The following is a 20,329-nucleotide window of genomic DNA, read 5'->3' on the forward strand; positions in this document are numbered from 1 at the left end:
TGGGGTCTTAGCAAAAAATTTTACAATCACCCTTCACTTCCTTTTTAGGCCATGTTCTAGTACCCTGGATTCACATTTTGTTTGGAAGCCATTCCAACTTCCAACTTCAAGTCATTATTAACTTTAGTATCTTTTGCCATCTTGAGAGGCTAAATTGTTTTGAAGTCCAGGTCCTTTTTGGTTTAACAGTCCTTCCTTTAGTTTTAGTTTCTGTCTTGCATTTTACTGTATGCAGCAAGGAAAAATATGTAGACAGCACTTCCAACACTTGACTTTGCTTAGAAATATTCTTAGCTAGAGCGTTCAGTTAATTAGGCACATTCTGTACTTTCCATATTACCAAAGAAGACAAGTGTTGCTAAGTTTCTACACTGCTTAGCAAGAATACTCTTTCCATTTTCAAACCCATTTTTCTCACTCCTTTTGAACCCTCAAGGGAAGCATACTAGATTTCTACTAAACTTGCTCAGGGCAAGTTAGTATTTCTCTATCATGCTCTTTTAACCCCTGCCTACTGCCAAGCTTAGGTTTATTATGACAGGACCCTATTTCAGGCATCAACATTTGTGCTAGTTACTTAGTCTTCTGTAGCAAATAACCCTAAAATATAGCTATTGAAAACAACAAACATGTCTTATTGGGTGGGTCAGGAATTTTGATGGGACTTAGCTGGGTCCTTTACCTCAAGATCTCTCACAAGTTTGTAATCAAGTCATCAGCTAGGGCTCTGAGCTCATTTGAATATTCAACCAGGGGAGAATCTGCTTCTGTGCTTGTTCATGTGGTTGTTGGCAGGATTCGGTTCAGATCCTATTGGTTAGGGGACCCTTTGATTTCCTTGCCAAGTGGACTTCTTCCATAGGGCAGAGACAACATGATACCTGGCTTCAATAAGATCAAGAGAGGACTAGAAAAATAAAAGCCAGAATCTTCTTGTTACCTAAACTTGGAAGTGACATCCCATCACTTTTTCCCTATTCTCTTTTTTAAAAAGCAAATCAGTAAGTTCCAGCCTACATGTATAATCTTGGTGATTATACAAGAGCATGAATATCAGAGGCAGGGATTAGAAGTCATCTTAAAAGTATGATCTTTGCCCACTTTTGCTGTGATGATGAATCTATATTTATTAGGTCTGAATATTGGAAGAGAGTATACACACCAATGAAGTAATATTTACTTAACACATTTAACAAGATCTTCAAAGCCTTATAACTTACTGAGTCTTAAATATTTTATGAACTTATGCATACAAATCATGTTTTTATTCCTAAACAAAGGTAACCCTGTTCATATACTCACATGAAGTATGATAGAATGTTGGAAATCTGGAAAGATTTTTGCAGTCAGGTACATGAAACAAGTGCCCTTTTTGGTTTTTCCCCCAGATATCAACAAGTGTTTGTATTAACAAAACATAAGCAATGAAATACTTTAAATTAATTCTGAGACAAGATTATTTATTTTTTTATGTAGTTTTGGAATTATATTAGAAGAGGTAATATTATTGCTTACATCTTAAGGGAATTGAGCTTCTGACTCCAGAAGTACTTACACGTACACACATATGAAGAAAAATCCTGCTATTTTTGGTATTAGAGGAAAGTGGCTAGGAATGGTTGTGGTATTCTATACTTATCCTGGAAAATGTATTTTCATTGAAAGAAAGAAGGCTTTGAAGCTTTTTTTTGTTAGTTATGCCTCCATGTATTCATTATTCCTATCCCAACCACTTCAAATCTTGGCCTCAAAACTACTTTAATCTAACAAACAGATGTGGCAACTGGCCTGATAAATAAAATTATTATTTCCATATGATATTTTAGTGTTACTTGTTTAGGATGAAAATTTGTAGTGAACACATTTGAGTAATCTTTTATTTATAGGCTTTAGAAATACAATTTTTCTCCATGTTGTCAGGAAGTGTGGTGGTTTGTTTTATAGTTATTCTATAAAAGCTTAAGGGTTGAGAGTGGGGGCAAAAGATTTGCATAGATGCTTAAAGCTAGATATTTCAGAACTATAACTAAATCTGGATCTGCAATATTAAGGAAAATTGCCAACAAAAATAACAGTGTTATCAAATAGCATTGTAGATTTTTCACTATGTTTTAGGATTCCATATAACATAATTTTTTTCTAGATTGTCCCTAATAAAATTCTTTTTTTCTTTTTCTCTTTTAGGTAATATAATAATACAAAGTGAGACGGGTAACATCACCATAGGTATGTTCTGAGATGCTAGTTGATAAATTTTGCCTGCTTCTTAAACTAGATGTATTTTTCATGCTTTATTAAAGTCTACAGTTTAGCTCATGAACCTGACATAATCCTTATATGTAAGTCAAATACAGGCAAACCTAGCAGGACCTTGTCCACTCAAAGAGAATTACTTAAACTTAGTATTAAGTAATATAATACAAATTCTTTGAGTTCTTCAAATATCTACATTAAGTCTTAAAAGAAAGATAAATTACATAGCTGGGCCCCACATTGTGTTATCATTGGAAGACAACCCTGAGTGTGCTGTTAACTAATTAGACAACATGTGTTTATGAGTGCCTGCCATGTGTCAGGAATTCTTTTAGGTACTGGTATGTATGTTGGTTAACAAGACACAGTCTCTGTGCCAGATACCATACCTTTTCTGAGTGGTAGGAAGAAAGATAATAAGAATGTAAATAACAAAAGGTAGTTTCAGATCAGGATAAGTGCAATAAATAAGTAAAAAACCATAATGGGATAGAGATTACTTGGGGGAAAAGAAAGCTACTTCACTTGGACAATCAGGAAGAGTTTGGGGAAGGGTTGTTTTAGCTAAGGCCACAATAATGGAAAAGAGTCTTGTAATATTCTGGATACAGAACACCCACCTAGAGGAATAGCAAGTGAAAGCCTCAAAAATGGAATGAGTTTATCATTTTTGAGGTGTAAAGGAAGGACTTGTGGGACAGAGGAAGAAGATGAAGTAAGAAAGACTAGACCTTAGAACATTGTAGACTTGATAAGAGTCAGGAGTTCATTACAGGAGTTACAACAGGCTGTTAGTACAGGACTGATCTAATTTGCACTTAAAAGGGGCCACCTAGGGGTTGGGGCTGGGGCTCATTAGCATGCATGAGGCACTGGGATCCATCCTCAGCACCTCATAAAAATAAAATAAAGATGTGTCCACCAAAAACTAAAAAATAATTTTTTTAAAAAAATACCTAGCTGGTATTTTATAATGTACCAGAGTGGGTAGAAGTGAAAGCAGACCACTAAAATACAGTTTGTTGATTCATTCTCCTGGTGGGTGGACAGTTGGGCTGTTTTTAACTTTTGGCAACTGTCAATAAAGCTGCAGTGAACATTCTCACAGTAGTCATTTTATGGAGAGAGAGAGATCCTTCTACTTAGGTAAATACTTAGGAATGGAATGGATGGGTTGAATAGTTCTGTATATGTTTAATTTTGTGATTTGATAAATAACTTGAACATTTTCCAAAGTTCCATTTTACAGTCTTATGAAAAGTACTTGGGCTGGGCATGGTGGCGCATACCTGTAATCCTAGCAGCTTGGGAGGCTGAGACTGGAGGATCATGAGTTCAAAACCAGCCTCTGCAACAGCAAGGCACTAAGCAACTCAATGGGACCCTGTCTCTAAATAAAATACAAATAGGGCTGGGGGTGTGGCTCAGTGGTCAAGTACCCTTGAGTTCAATCCCCGGTACCTCTGACCAAAAAAAAAAAAAAAAAAAAAGTGCATGAGAAGTCTAGTTGCTCCATATCCTCACCAACATTTATTATTGTCATTATTTAAAATTGTACCCATTCTGAGGTACATATAGTGGTATTAATATCTCTGGTATTAATTTCATATCCCTAATGACTTTTGATGATCAGCACTTTTGCAGACACTATTAGTCATTAGTGTATCTTCCTCTGTGAAGTTTTTATTCATATCTCTTTGCTTATTTGCCTTATTATTGAGTTGTAGTAGTTCTTTATAAATGCCAAGTACAACTACTGTTTTGTTAATATTTTCTCTTAGTTTGTGACTTGCCTGTTCATTTTCTCTCTCTTTTTAAACTTCATTTATTTAGTTTTGGTATTGGGGTTTGAACCCAGGGGTGCTACATCTCCAGCCCTTTTCATTTTTGACACAGAGTCTTGCTAAGTTACCCAGGCTGGTCTTGAATTTACAATCCTCCTGTATCAGTATCCCCAAGTTTTGGGGATTACAGACCTGCACCACTGTGACCAGATTTTCCTTCTTTCCCTCCTTCCTTTCTTCCTGCTTTCTTTCCTTCTTCCCTCCCTTCCTTCTTTTCTCTTCCTCTTTCCCTTCCCTTCCCTTCTCTTCCCTTCTGTACAGGGGACTGAACCCAGGGGTGCTTAACCACTAAGCCAAAAACCAAGCCCTTTTTATTTTATTTTTTTGAGACAGGTCTCACTAAGTTGCTGAGTCTGGCTTTGAACCTGCTTTCCTCCTGCCTCAGTCTCCTGAGAGGCTTAATTTTCTTAATGGTATATTTTGATGAGAATATTTGAATTTTAATGAAGTCTAATTTACCAGTTATTTTTATTCATTCTAAGAAATCTTTGTCTACCTTCAAGTGTGAAAATATTCTCCTGTTTTCTTATAGCAGCTTTAAATTTATAGCTTTTACCTTGATACATTTATAATTTTTGTGTTTAATGTGAGTTAGGAGTCAAGGTTTTTGGTTTTTGTTTTTTTTTTTCCTACACAGATAGCTAGATGTTACATCACCATTTGTTGAAAAAAACTTCCTTTCTCGGCATTTTGGTCTAAAATCAAAAGACTGTATATGTGTGGACCTATTCCTGATCTCTCATTCCTAAGTCATTGATTTATTTGTTGAGCCCTAGGCTGGTGCTACAATACCTTATTACTGTAGCTTTAAAATAGGAAGTCTCTAAATCAGGTAATTGAAGTCTTTCAAACTTGTTATTTGGATGTTGTAGATTCTATGATTTTCCAGTCAGTTTCTACAAAAAAAAAATTCCAATTCTGATTATGATTGTACTAAATCACTGAATCTGTAGATCATTTTGGAGAGAACTGATCCTCATTAACATTGAGTCTTCCCATTCTTGAAAATGGTATAACTCTCCATTTATTTATATATTCTTTAGTTTTTCTCAGCATTGTTTTATAACTTTTAGTGCAGAGATCTAGCACACCTTTTGTTAAATTTGTTTTTGATATTATTATAAATAGAATTTAAACATTTTTTGTTTTTCTAATCATCTGCTGCTAGTATATGAAAATACAACTGATTTTTAATACATGGACCTTGTACCTTGTGACCTTGCTAACTAAATTCACCCATTAAGTGGCTTTCTAGAATATAGATTACTTTTCTATATAAACAATCATTTTGCCTATAAACAAAAATAGTTGTATCTCTTTCTTTCCAATATGTAATTCTTTTATTTCTTTTTCTTGCCCTATCAGGTTAGCTAGGACCTTCTAGTACAATGTTGAATAGTGGTAGTAAGAGTTGGATTCTTTGTTCTTGTTGTGAATCCTTATCCCTATATTGGGGGAAAGCATTCAATATTTTATTATTAATTGTCAGTTATAGACTTTTAAAAAATTTTACCAGATTTTAAGAAAGTTATCCTTTATTTATTCCCAGTATAAGATTATTTTCCCTTTCCTTTATCATGAATGGGTGTTGAATTTTGTCAAATAAATTTTTTTCATATTTATTAAAGGGATCATGTATTTTTTCTCCTTTAGTCTATTTATATGACTTAATACACTGATTTTTTTCTAAAAAAAATCTGTGCACATTATTTAGTGCCTATGTTACAATCACTGAGCTAACCACATTACAATGTAATTTTTAAAAATATTTTGTAGTTGTTAATGGACTTTTATTTTATTTATTTGTTTGTGGTGCTGAGAATCAAACCCAGTGCCTGATGCATACTAGGCAAAGTATGCTCCCACTGAACCACAACCCCAGCCCCCTACAATATAATTTTTTAAAAACTTTTTTCATCTTTAGTGAGGCATAACTGACCAATCTGTGTATATTTAAAATATATAATGTGATGATTTGATACATATATATAGTTAAATGATTACCACAATCAAATTGTTAACATCTGTCACCTCACTCAGTTACCATTTGTGTGTGTGTGTGTGTGTGTGTGTGTGTGTATTTTATGTGCCTCTCATTACTCAGCCTCCTATTTGCTCCCTTCCTGATATAGAATACCTGGAGAGGAGGTCAATTTAAAAAACTTAAATTTTGCCTTTACAACCCCTATGGCCTGTATATAAAGGTTGTTTCTTGTCCTTACAATTAGTATAGATTTCTAAATGTATGAATCAGGTTGCAGAAATCAGGGACTATATTTTGGTTGTTCTTTTATATTTTGAAGCTTCATGTAAAATTATAAAAATTAAGAACTCTTTGAACATGCTGGAGGAATTTTGAGAGAGTTCTTCAGTAAGCTGAAGGAAAACAGCAAAATTTAGTGCTTTAGCCTTTCAAGCATAATTGCTATTTTTCTTCTGTTAATAAAATATATATTACAAATATCTGTTTCTTTGGTATGTCTAATGTTAAGCTGGTAGTTGACATCAGTATGTTCCTTTTGTATATATAATTTTCCAGGAAAACTTGATGGTCTCTATCAGACCCACAAGGTCTTTGCCCAGAATTATAATAATAGATACTTTTCTGTGGGAGGCTACTTTTTCCTACTAGTGTCCAAACTAGCAATTTCTGTTCACTGCATATTTCCCTTAAGGTTTTCTCCAAGATCTATACAACTTCTCCACTGTATGAATTTCAAAAGAAATTCTGTAGAGTAAACCTTAATTTTACTCTTAATAATTAATTTTAATTACAGAGATTTGTATTGTAAACAAGAGAAATAGAGGTTATTTTTCTGTGTAATCTTTAAATGTCATTTTTGCTTTCTCTTTTCAAAACACATCTAGAGTTTTAATTTATTTTTTGACAGCCTCCAGGGGGGTAAGCCATTATCAGAATTCAAGACTGATAACATAAAGATATAATTACTTTGTGACTTAGGATGTAATTTAGTTGTTTATTTCTCATTTGGGATAAAGGGGAAAGATGGAAAAGTGTTGTTTATGAACCACATAAAAATCTTGTGGCTCCCCTCCCCCCCACCACAAAGGAAGCAAGAAAAATCAAACTAATGCTTGTTCAGCTTAGGATAATATACACATTGTGTAGTCTACTTTTTTTAAAAAAACCATAATGTATTTTTACTTGGCTTCTTTTATGATGCAGTAAGAGTAAAATCTCTTACTGGAGTTTCTGTTGGTATTATCAAAGCAGTGAGATATGCACCTTTGTCTGGCTATTTTATGTTCTTGATCTAGCAGTTCATTTTGTAATGTTAGTGTTTACTTTTGACATTTGAAAACTTAATAAATTGTGTCTGATAAAGGGCAATTTTGGTATAATAAATGGAGGCAAATTATAATAAATGATCTTGGTGCTAGATTTTGAACAGTTTATTCCAAAGTTACTATTTTTGTTTGGAGTCACTTAAAATTTTATAAAGAAAAACCTTGACTCCTTTGTGGATACACAAATGTTTTCTCTCCACATTTTATAAAAAGTGCATTTTTCAACAAAATTTTCCCCACGCTCCCTACTTTGCTTCAACTTTAAAGTAATAAGAATTCCTGATGAAATGTGCTTTTAAAATAGGCTTATCCAAAAAGAATATGCTATGGCCTTCTCAGGACAGTCAAATAGAATATTAAGGCTCAGTTGCTGTGGGAAAAGAGGAGGAAGGAGGAGCCAATTGCATTGATTGAAGTCTTCAGGTCATTCTTTTACTTCATCTCTGACTCTGTCAGTTCCCCTTGAACTAAAATATTGGCTGATTGAAAATGGAGTCATTGACAACACAGAGAAATTTGAGTATGGAGATTCCTTAGAAAACTCAGAATGGAACCACCATTTGACCCAGCTATCCCACTCCTCTATCCGCAAAGTACTTAAAATCAGTATAATATAGTGATGCACCCACATCAATATTTATAGCAGCTCATTTCACAATAGCTAAACTATGGAAGCAACCTAGATGCCTTCCAATAAATGAATGGATAAAGAAACTATGGTATAGATACACAATGGAATATTACTCAGCATTAAAAGAGAATAAAATTATGGCATTTGCAAGTAATTGAATGGAGTTGGAGATGCTTCATGCTAAGCAAAGTAAGCCAATCCCAAAAAAACAAAGGCCGAATGTTTTCTCTGCTAAGTGGATGCTGATCCATCATGGGGGAGGAGGGCATGGGAAGAATGGAGGAACTCTGGATTGGGCAAAGGGGAGGGTGGAGTGGAGAGGGGGCATGGGGCAGGAAAGATGGTGGAATGAGACAGACATCATTACCCTAGGTACATGTATGATTGCACAAATGGTGCGACTCTATCGTGTACAACCAGAGAAATGAAAAGTTGTACCCCATTTGTGTACAATGAATCGAAATGCATTCTGTTGTCATGTAAAACTAATTAGAACAATTTTTTTAAAAAAAGAATTATCAGAACTAGCTTATATATTATTTTCTTACTCTGACTTAAAGATATATATTAAATTCCAGAAACTTGGAAAGAAATATTAGATAAAAATAAGCTTTACTCTTTAGTGATCCCCCATACCTTTGTGTCACGCTAAGAAATGTAGTAAACCTTATGTGTCATAAGCTTTTTTTTTTTTTCTCGGTACTAGACATTGAACTCAGGTACTCAACCACTGAGCCACATCCCGAGCCATATTTTGTATTTTATTTAGAGATAGGGTCTCACTGAGTTGCTTAGGGCCTTACTCAAGTTGTTGAGGCTGTCTTTGAACTTGCAATCCTCCTGCCTCAAACCTTCCATGCCAGGCATGTCATAAGTTTTTACTATTAGGAGCACTTTTTAGTACCACAGATTTGATAAAAAGGGAATTGTGAGAGATTTTGATTTCATTTACTTTATTACTGCTTACATGTGACTCTATTTGAAGTAGAATTCTTGGCAAATTCTGCAAGTTTACTAAATATATCAATATGATAATAAATGAAATAGACTAATGATGTTTAATGATCTTGGCTGTCAAGGATCCATTGTTTACATTCTGTCCTTCCTCTGAGAAGTTATAGAGTAAATGTCTAGAGATAAATTATTGAGGTTACTATAGATATATTTTGTTATTGTCTGGATATAGACTTCTGGATTTCTGATACTATTTACATTTTTATGAAAATGATGGCATTGTTATGAGGAAAATATAAAATCTTATAAGATTCTTAACTTCTAACATCAAAGCAGTCTTTTATTTCAAGTTTATACCATTTACTGTAAACTTATTATTATAACAATAACTACACGTAGAGTTTTTTCTTCCTCAGACTCATCCTCAGGATGTCTAAGAGCCTCAACTCATCAGGGTGCCATCGATGTCTATGTCAGCCAGCTGGGGAAGGTGGAATTGAAATCTCACAAAGGTTAGCCAACTGGATCATTTATATTGATATGTGGTATAAATTTAGGTTTTATGGAACACTGAGGAAACTGATGGTCATATTACCTATATTGGCAGAGTGACTTCAGGAAACTTTCTTCTGATAGCATCTTAAATGCCTGTCTTCTAGCTCTCAAAACCAATAATCTTTATAAATCTGGGGACAGACGACTATGAAGATTGTCTTTCCTACTTGTAGGACAAAATATGTAATATTTTGACTGTTTATTGTAAAATTTTTAGTATTACTGTGTGGGTCTTTCCATTTTCTTGTGGGGGAAGGTACTGGGGCCCTATTTTGTATTTTATTTAGAGACAGGGTCTCACTGAGCTGCTCAATGCCTTGCTTTTTTGCTGAGGCTGGCTTTGAACTCGTGATCCTCCTGCCTCAGCCTCCCAAGATGTTGGAATTACACTTTGTTTAGAATATTCTTTGGAGGGAAAATGCTCTCATATATTAAAAGCTTTCCTACCAGCCTGTATGAAGACCCACTCAGGCTATCACTATAGAGAAACAGTTTGCAAAGTGTGACCCTGAAATAAATCTTACCAGGAAGATCCTGTAAAGCCATTAAATGAGTTTCTTCAAGTATCAAGATATATGATGTTCCTCTCTACATAATTTAATTTCTTATACCTATAAGTCACTTATTTTAAGAGATCAAGTTTTTCATTAAAATGGTATACTTTTTATTCACATGAAAGCTAATTATCATTTTATGTGTGTCTGTGTGCACACGCATACACATATGCACAGTGACAAATGACTTGTGTGGACATGGTGACAAGTGGCTCGGCAACAGGGGCCAAAGTGGCTTTGGTACAGAAAAAGTTAAGAGCTATATTAAAAAATTAAAGTCTAAGAGCTCTTGTATATTGATTTGAACAGGACTAATGGTATAACAAGAAAAGTATTTCTCTAGAGACTGTTTTCTTGCTATTAGTAATTTCTCTGCCAGGTTTGTTCAAGTTTTCATTCAACTAGGCTTTCTTGTCAGAGTATCAGAGTAGAGCTACCAAACACAGAAGTTCAAAACTGAAGTTATTTCTGACACAGAGATGTGATTTCTCACACCATATTATACTTATTTTAAAGAAATATATAATTTTTTAAAAATAGTATATTATCATGTCCTCACTAAACTATGAAAAGCTTCAATAATACTATAGGAGTAAATTGTATACCTCATTAGTAGTATAATTTTACTCTCTTATGAAGACCCAAAGGGGGAAAAATCATAGCATTAATGTAACTAGTAACATAGTAAAAAACAATATGTGTAATAGAAATTGTAATGCATTCCACTATTGTGTATTTTAAAAAATAAAATCAATTAAAAAAACAAACAAATAAAGTTTTAAATAATCTGTTTGTATGTGAAGGTTATTTCTTCTTTTGTGTGGTGGTCAAAAAAGGGAAACAAAACAAAAACTTTGGAACTTTTGGAGATTATTAATCTTCATCTATTTAAAATACTTCTTAGTATTAGTTAGAATGTCATTCCAGCAACCTATTGAAATAGCATATGATGTTGCAAAATTTGATTTGGATTACAATTTTGTGTTTTCTCCTTCTGGGACCACATTACTGGAAGAAACTTAAAGAAAGATAAATGGAAACAAAGATTTATATCTTCTGAGTTTTTAATTCTCATTATACTTGGGAACAGTAACTTTTTAGAGTAATGGAAAGTTTGTCAGGATCTGTTGATTAATGGTTAGTAAAGACATCTGGAATCCATTCCAAGCTCTGCCACTGACTTGCTGAAGGGTTCAGAGCCAGCCATTTGAATCTCTTAGGTCTTCATCATTTTGCCATATGAAAAGTTAAAATGTTACAAATGCTTGTTTTCTCTCTCCTTGTGAAAGTGAATATGGTGAAATTTATTCAGAAAGGCAGTTTGAGTTTGGGCTTGGGAGTCAGCCCTGCATCTGAGGACTGATTTTTCTGCCAAACATGTTGTTCTTGGGGAAATCACTCATTTTTATGTAGTATGCCTTCAGGAAGTGGCATTTATTAGTATGAGTTTGCTTTTGAATTTTTAAGAGGATAGTATTGATGTCAGTAACCATGCAGAAGTTTACAAGGTAAAAAGAGGTTGATGTCCTAACAAGAGCTCTCCTTTCTGAAAAAGATAGTGTTAAAGATGGGAACACTGGAACACATTCAAGGCCTTAGAAGACATTCACAAACAGAGGCAGTTTTGGTAGTGGTGGTTTTTGTTTTCAAAGATGTGAAAGGAGATGGGGATAGAACAGTTTGCTTAAACATTTGATAGACTTAAGATCATGTTCATGTAAAAACAGAAAAGAGTGCTCTTATGTTCTTAAAATTATTGTATTTGATATATTTAAGGCATAAAATCCTAGAAAAAAAGTATTTAAATTCATGATCTTCTACTTTTTAAAGTAGGTTTGGGGGGAAAAAATAGGTTTGAGGCCCTGGCACCGTGGTACATGCCTGTAATGCCAGCAACTGAGGAAGCTGAGGCAGGAGGGTCTCAAGTTCAAAGCCAGCCTCAGCAACTTAGAGATGTCCTAAGCATTTCAAATAAAATAATAATAAAAAGGCCTGGGGATGTTGCTCAGTGGTTTAAGCACCCTGGGTTCAATCCACATCCCTTCCCCCAAAATAGGTTTGATAGGAAAACATATCTTCTATTCATCCTCAAATTTTCCAGGTTTGTTTTGTTTTGTTTCTTAAGTCGTCAAATTTGTTGTCATGAGAAATCTCCTGTCAGTGTTTATATTTGAACCCTAGAAAGCAACTTATTTTTTAATAAACTAGGTATAGTGATATGTTTAGTTCCTTAGTTTTTCTGAGGAATAAATATGAGAGTTTATCAGCCAAACTTCCAGCTCTAGTTAGGAAGACTGAGGAGATACCAGTTACTTTAGGCAATGCAAGCAGATGTTAAGTAGACTATAAGGAAAACTCAGACCCATAAATAAATACATGCTAAAAGGAGTCTTTTCAGCATTCACAATGCATGTCATCTGACAGTTCACAGAGATGGGGTTAATGCTTTATGATAGAGGACTCTTTATTTGATGAGAAACAAGAGAAAGAAACTTATACAGGAGTGTACTGGTAAATTTGTACTGCAACCTACATAATTGTTTTGAAAAATGACTCCACAGCTATAACAGAGTTTTTGTTCTTGTTGTTGTTGTTGTTGTTTTTACTCCTTTAGGAATTTGAATTATCAGATTGTACTGAATATAGAGTATCAGGCCTCAGATACTCAAAAGTCTGTGATCCACTAAAATAAATAATAATAATAATAATAATAATAATAATAATAATAATAATCCCTTTCCTTTTGTTGTTATTTTCCCTTCACACAGTAGGCACAGTGTTGGTTTCTGGTTGTGGTTTTGTAGTACGATAAAGTTGCAGTGTGTAAAATATCAGTGGTTGAAAGATGGACTTTGTAGTCATTTAACTGGATATGTGTTCCAACACTAGAACATGAGACCTTGAGCAAGTCCTCATCTGTAAAATTGTGAATATAATAGTACCTCATAAATTTCATGTGGATAGTAAGTGGCTGGCTCTTAGTAAATGCTTAACTAATAGTAAATCCTATCTATAAGCTACATGTGTAGCAATCCACTCACTTTTCTAATATCAGATGAATTGGGTAGGGCTATTGGCAAAAGAAGAACCAATAGTTTATAATGTTCCTAATGCCTCATACTCTTGACAGAGTTACTATGAATGCCTTGAGAGTAAGGGAACTTTGATCTCTTGGGAGTAAAGACAAGGCACTGCTATTTGAATAAATGTGCTGAGGAGTAAAAACATAGTATAAGGAGCAATCCTAACCTTGTTCAATCTAATTTATAATGGATTCTGGTACTTAGATTGGTTTGGACTAATAAGCTCTCCGTTAAATTTATCACAGGTTCTGTTATTGTGAAGGTACCATCTTCTCTTCAAGCTCATTTACAATTATCAGGGAAAGAAATTGATGTGAACCCAGAAATCTGTGTTCAGGAAATGGCTGAAGCTCATAAGGATGATGGTGTAATAATTACTGGTAAGGAGGATGCATTTTACCATGTGTGAATACTCATTTTCCATACATAAGTAGAAATATGGTATAGTTAGCCACAATTTTATTCTTTTCCATTGTCACATTCTAATGTTGAACACCTTTTTCTTTCTGTTGCTTATCAGTAACATGATGAAGATATTTTGTTGAAAAGAACCTATTAAATCATTTAGGAACACTCATTAGTCCTGTCCTTGGATAAAATGGATTTAAATTTTTTTATGGAACATCTGTTTTCTAATTCTTAAATTTGAAAATCAATTAAAAATATATATTATAATGTAAGACTTAAAGCTAACTTTGCTTGATTCAAGAAAAATAATTTGGTTTGTTATGCATATTATAAATTTCCTCTTTTAATATAGCAAATTATTAATCCTATAAATGTAAATAATTTTGTATATTTCTCATTATAGTCAGCTGCACTGATGGCCAATGCAATTTTTAAAATGTTTGTTGTATAAATGGATACAAAAATTCATGATGGTGAAATTTTATTTTAAATTCTATCAGAATGGCATCAAAAAGGATTTGAAATTTAACTGTGTGCATGGGCATACCCTATATGCTTAACCATGAGGTACTAACTAGAAAAACGAATATTTGTATATGTGCTGAGGTGGGTACTGTCTTCATAAGATCAAGTTTCAGTTTTAAATGTTCATTTTATATGTCATGAAAGTTAAGAAGTAGTTTTGTTAAAATAATAAAATATTAAGAAAAGCATAAAAGGATAAAAATAATACCTGTATATTTTCAGATCTGACTCAATGACTAATGAACAGGCTCTTAGTTACATAAAGAAAATTTGATGAGAATCTGAATGTATCAAACATGCTAAGAATCAACGTCCTGTGATCTAATTTCTTGAGTTTAATTAAAAGCCATTAGTTACCTATTGTTGGTCCCAGTCATCTAAATCAATAATACAAATTTAAGTAACAGTTCTCTGAATCATAATTAAATTATTTATATATGTAAGCATGCTTGAATCATAAAGCTATTTTGTCATATTTTGTTATTACTCATAGAATCATATACCTTTATGATTTTTAAATTTAATTTAAACCCCTGTTCTTATGAATCAATCATTACTTCTATGCACATATTCCATCCAAATCAATATCTACAGACCTGCTCTCTTTATTATTATTGTCCATTTTCATTTTGATAAACTGTACCACCTCAAATATTTATATATATATATATATATATATATATATATATATATATATATATATATATATATATATATAATATGAAATATTTCTTACTTCTCCATACTGGGGATTGAACCCAAGGATGCTTTACCACTAAGTTACACCCTCAGCCCTTTTTTGGGGAGACAGAATCTTGCTGAGTTGCCTAGACTGTCCTTGAACTTATGTCCATCTGCCTCAGTCTTTCAAGTAGCTGGAATTACAGGCTACATGTGGCTTAATATATATATTTTGGAATAAAAATTATCTCTCCCTAACCTAACTCCTCCTTCTCCTCTCTTCTCTGTTTTTAAAAATTTGGCTTGTCACTCAACACATGTTTAGGGAGTCTGGCACTGCTGGACAGCAGGAGTGCAAATAACACAAACCAGTGCACACAATACACTGGAATAAGATGTTATGAGAAAGCTATGTATGTAGTATTGTTAGAGTATAAGGTGGTACATCTAAATTAGGCAAGTGTGTGAGTTTGAGCAAATGAGAAGTCAAATATAGCCAGAGTATAGGAGAGTAAAAGGGAAAATGGCTAAATGGAGAGTTTGGGAGAGATCTGCTCCCATAGGACCAACTTAGATTTTAGCATCTCAAAGTCATTGAAAGGTTTTAACATAGTCACATAGAGTCATATAATCACATTTGTGTATTAGAAAGATCACTCTGAACCATGGGGGATGGAGGGAGATTGGAAAGAACCATGGTGGATGAAGGAAAAGCTAATTAGCAGATTTCTGCAGTAATTCAGGAAAAAGAATATAGTAGTCTGGTCTTTTCAGAGCTATCTTATACTCAGTAAACAGACTTTCAACAAATTTGGTTGAAGGACAAGGTTAATGAATGCAATGAGAAGATACATACTTACTTCAATGGTTATTATGAAGCTGTTTGGCTTATTTAGATGTTTGTATGTGTTATTTGTTATGTCTTACACTCTGATCTCTATTTATATCAGGAAGAACCAAATTGCAGAAGAAATTTTATTTCCTGCTCATGGTGCAAAAATCTAGATACTGACCTACAGAGTCCACTATGGGATTGGGCACCAGATAGATCTGTGTGTTGTCTCTGATACTAGATAAATCCATTAGAGTGTCAGTGTACAGAGACCCTAGGTAAAGACAGCAGCATTCTGTCTTACAGCGAGCTGTATAGTGACTGGATTTAAAACAAACTCTCCTAGTTTGATTCTTAAAGGTCACAGGCCTTATTTATCAAGTAGATGAAATACTTTTAAGAGACTTTGAAAGTGAAATACTTCAAGAGACATTGGATTGTTTCTTCTTTTTTTTTTCTCTTCCTCCTCCCCTTCCCCCTCCCCCTCCCCCTCCCCCCCCCCCTCCTCCTTTTCCAGTCTGAAACCTAATTTTAGAAATAATGGGCAGCTTCAGTGTACATTGTTACTATAAGCCCCTGAGCTCAGCTCATCTAGGTCTTCCTCATAGATCCTACAAGGCAGAGAAACAGAAATATTACCCTTCTTGCTAGGAAGTCTAGACTTAATCTGTAGCATAAGTATGATTTCTGCAAGAAGCCATGCCAGTAAAAATTAGTCCTTCAGGCTCAAGCTCCCCAAAGGGTTTTTGTATATCAACCCTATAATTGTTTTTATTTCCTGCTTCATGGTTTGGCTTGCCATTGCTGTCACTGATACAAACTCTCAGTTGTATGATTCTTACTGTATTTACAAGTATTGTGTGCTATTCTGAGATCAAAAGAAAGCCCAAGACTATGGGTTATGCACATATGTGTTCTCTGTGGAGCATTCTCTTTACAGAGCTTGGATTCTAAGTTTTATGTTCTACTCTAAGTGGTAAATTCAACATGTTGTAATGACTGAGGTAACACATTTCTAATAAGAAGTTGACTTCTCTTCTGGGTTTTAGACTTGGTACATCAACTTAGATATGAAACCTGTGATTTATCAAGCCATCTCCAAGCTCAGAAATGCATGTGGTACCAAGTCCTTTTGTTTTAAAACTTCAAGATTTAGATATTTAAAAAGTATTAGACGTTAGGTGTATTGCATAGGATTGGTGTTTGTCACCATATAGTAGGGAAGTTGGTACTACTGGATTTATTTCATTTTAGTCAAATGGAAATGTAAAGCATATAAAAGATAACATTCATTTGAAATAAAAATAAACTACAACCAGAGATATGAAAAATTGTGCTCTCTTTATATAATAAGAATTGTAATGTATTCTGCTGTCATATATAAATTAAAAAATTACATAAAAATAAACACCAAGTTAGATTAGTTCTCAGTTTATCTTTAGGCCAGAGGGTTATATGTACAATAGTATTATAATTTACAATGGAAAACTTGTTCATAGGTTGGGAAAGAGGTTGAAATGAGATATGGCCTATTGGATGCTACTTTGTGTGTATGGGTGTGTGTTCTAATTAGTTATACTGATGCTACTTTTAAAATCTAGGGACCATGTTTTCTCTTCCAATGGGAGGAAATGCAGTCTTTTAATAGAAATTTTAGAAATAACTTTTTTTTTTAAAGAACACACTGAAGTTGTGGTTTTCTCCAAGCTTATCACACATTTGTCAGTTATATGTGCATTAGGACCACATAAAAGAAATTCACTAACAGAATGAAGAATGCTCTTAAGTTGACATCTGTCTGCTAAAGAATACTTTGACATGGAGTTACTGTGGGATCTGTCTTCTGATCATTTATGCTTTTATTATGCTGTTTTTGTTTTCCAACCCTTTTGTTAGGTGTAAGATCCTGGGAGTATCATGTGTAATCAGACATTAACTTTGTTAAAGTTGAAAAAAAAATCAGGTTTTGTTTCCATTCATGTGCAGATTTTATCTGAAAAAGCCAGATGATAAATGTGTTAGACTTGGAAGGTCATATGTGCTCTCTGTTGTACATTCTTTTTTGTTGTTGTTGTTTTTTTTAACAGCCCTTCAAAAATGTAAAAGCCATTCTTAGCTTTCAGGCCATATAAATTCAGTCCTGTGGCCAGATTTGGCCTATGGACTATAGTGTGCTAACCCCTAGACATCAAAGTGTTCACCTCAGTCTTAGAGCACTATGATGAATTATTTGTGATGACTGTAGGGTTTTTTAAAATTATGTGTTTTACCATTGCCAAATCCTTATCCTGAGTGAACTCTTCCCACTTATGAAGATTTATGCACATAAAACTTCTGTGTACATAAACATAATTTATGGGTCAAAAACTTTGATCATGGAAGATTTAAGAAACAAGGCAACCATAGGAGATACGTAATGGCAAATAAATACACAAAAGATGTTCAACATCTCTAGTCATTAGGGAAATGCATATTAAAACTGGAATAAAGTGCCATTACATATTTGCTGGAATGGCTAAATACAAAATACTGATAATACCAAGCACTGGGAAAGATGCAGAGAAATTGGATCTTTTCTTACATTGCCGATAGAAATGTAAAATGATACATTTACTTTAGAATTGAGAGTGTCAGTATCTTAAAAAACTGAATAGGACCCAGCAGTCATATTCCTGGATATTTTTCCTGGAGAAATGGAACTTAAGTTCCCAACTTTATTTGTAATAGCCCCAAACTGAAAATAACACAAATACCCTTTTATAGGTGAATGGATATACAAAATGGTATGTCCATGTAAAGTAATATAACTCCAGGAAAAAGGACCAATCAATCTATTGGATACACAATTTGAATGGAACAAGATACTGTTTAGAGTGAAAAAAGTCAATTTTAAAATGTTAAGATTATTCTATTGGTATAACATTCTGAAAAGACAAAATTTACAGACAAGTGGTTGCCAAAAGTTAGACAAGGAGTGGGAGGGAGGGTGTGATTTTTAAAGGGATATCAAAGGGAAGAATAGTTCTGTATTTTGACTATAATAAGTGCCATATGAGTCTATATAGGTGATAAAATGTCATAAAAGAGCACAAAATCCTACAAAAAAAATAAATGGAATAAGTGGTGAAATGTGAATAAGGTCTATAGTCTAATGAATTGTTCTTTGCCAGCCAATTTTCTGGTTTTGATATATAATTATGTAAGATGTTACCATTGGGGGAACTGTGTGATAAATGTACAGGACCTTTCTGTATTAGTTTTGTAATTTCTTGTCAGTCTGTGTAGGGGTAAGAAATGGAAGGAGAAAAATTGGAAGGAGTGGAAGGGGAAGGCAAAGAAAGAAAAACAATGTAGTCCCTCAGTTAAGATGGAGTTAAAGGGACTGAAAGACCCCCGTCCAAGACCCCTGTCCAATGAAAGACCCCCGTATCCCTGTCCAAGGAGAATCACACGAAACACTGGCTGCAAAAGCAAGAGGTTTTATTGGGACACAGGCGCCTGCGGGTGCCCAGCAGAGCCTCAGCCAGAGCTTTGGTGAACTGGCACAGCGGGCTTGGGGATACAGAGATTTTTATAGGGTTTGGGACAGGTTTCTCGCACCAGGTTTCTTATTGGTTTGTTTAAATCTAGCATATAGGCCACCTAGGGGGTACAGGTCTGCATTCCAAAAACCAGAGGTCTGCATTCCAAAAACCACAGGTCTGCATTCTATTCTTTCTGTTCCTGCTTATCTGTTCCTGTTTATTCATTCATGCCTCAGGATGCGGGTGCTCTGTCCTTTCTCAACCGGTTATGTGGAAAGCACATCCGGCACCTGAGCCTGTTTATGACAAGCCCGGTATCTTGATTTCATATCTTGGCCTTAGGTAACTGGGCTAACTGGGCTAGGGTCTTTCAGGACCAAGTTACCTTCCTACCTGAAGCTGTGATACACTCACACACACACACACACACACACACACACACACACACACACACACATATTAAACAGACAAAATATTTGAAGTTTTCAAGACACTGGACATCAAGCAGTAAAGAAAGTAGTCACTGGGAGATGGGAAACAAATAAAATGAGCCTTGATCACTGCCAAGGAAGTCATCAAGCTATGTAGAGAGAACTATTACTGGCAGACTACCTGAATTGATGAGATCCAATATGAGTCCATAGAGACCAAAACAACTAATTTTGCAGAACAAACTTCCAGAGGGAGTAGAGCCTAGTGCTCACACGCATCTAGAAATAATGCCCCTTCTACCCACTAGATCAGAAACACAAATCATAACTCATAGGGCTTTGAGTAGTGGGCAACAAATAGTCCTAGATAGAACTCAACTCCAAAACTGCCAGACAAATGAGAAAAGCAAGAGATGAAAGACTTAAACTGTTTCCAAGTAACTTAACTTCATTCACAAGCAAAACTCAAGATTTATAAGAATACAAAGTATTTAGCACCTAACAAAGTAACATTTACAACATCTAAAATCCATTCAGAGGCTATCAGACATTCAAAGAGGAAAAAAAACATGAACCATAACAAAAAGAAGAACCAATAAAACCAACCCAGAAAGGACACAGATATTAGATTAGCAGAGAAGGAAAATAAAACCATCATCATAATTGTTATTCCATATGTTCAAAAACTTAAGGCATATGAGATATGAAAAAGACCAAAGTTGAATTCTTAGAATTATAAGTCTGA

At 34.3% G+C, this 20,329-nt stretch overlaps 1 protein-coding gene across 2 annotated transcripts in view; it reads left to right on the plus strand.

Annotated features, from left to right (window-relative positions):
- Positions 1-20,329, plus strand: part of Fam185a (family with sequence similarity 185 member A) — a 49,817-nt gene that overhangs the window by 21,661 nt on the left and 7,827 nt on the right. For both annotated transcript variants that reach the window (XM_078040186.1, XM_005319477.5), the window contains exons 5-7: positions 2,185-2,226; positions 9,408-9,503; positions 13,429-13,563. In XM_078040186.1, coding sequence (XP_077896312.1) covers positions 2,185-2,226; positions 9,408-9,503; positions 13,429-13,563 — 273 coding nt within the window. The remainder of the gene's footprint in view (positions 1-2,184; positions 2,227-9,407; positions 9,504-13,428; positions 13,564-20,329) is intronic.

The sequence above is a fragment of the Ictidomys tridecemlineatus genome, chromosome 2, assembly GCF_052094955.1.
Source record: "Ictidomys tridecemlineatus isolate mIctTri1 chromosome 2, mIctTri1.hap1, whole genome shotgun sequence".
In the NCBI taxonomy this organism is placed as follows: Eukaryota; Metazoa; Chordata; class Mammalia; order Rodentia; family Sciuridae; genus Ictidomys; species Ictidomys tridecemlineatus.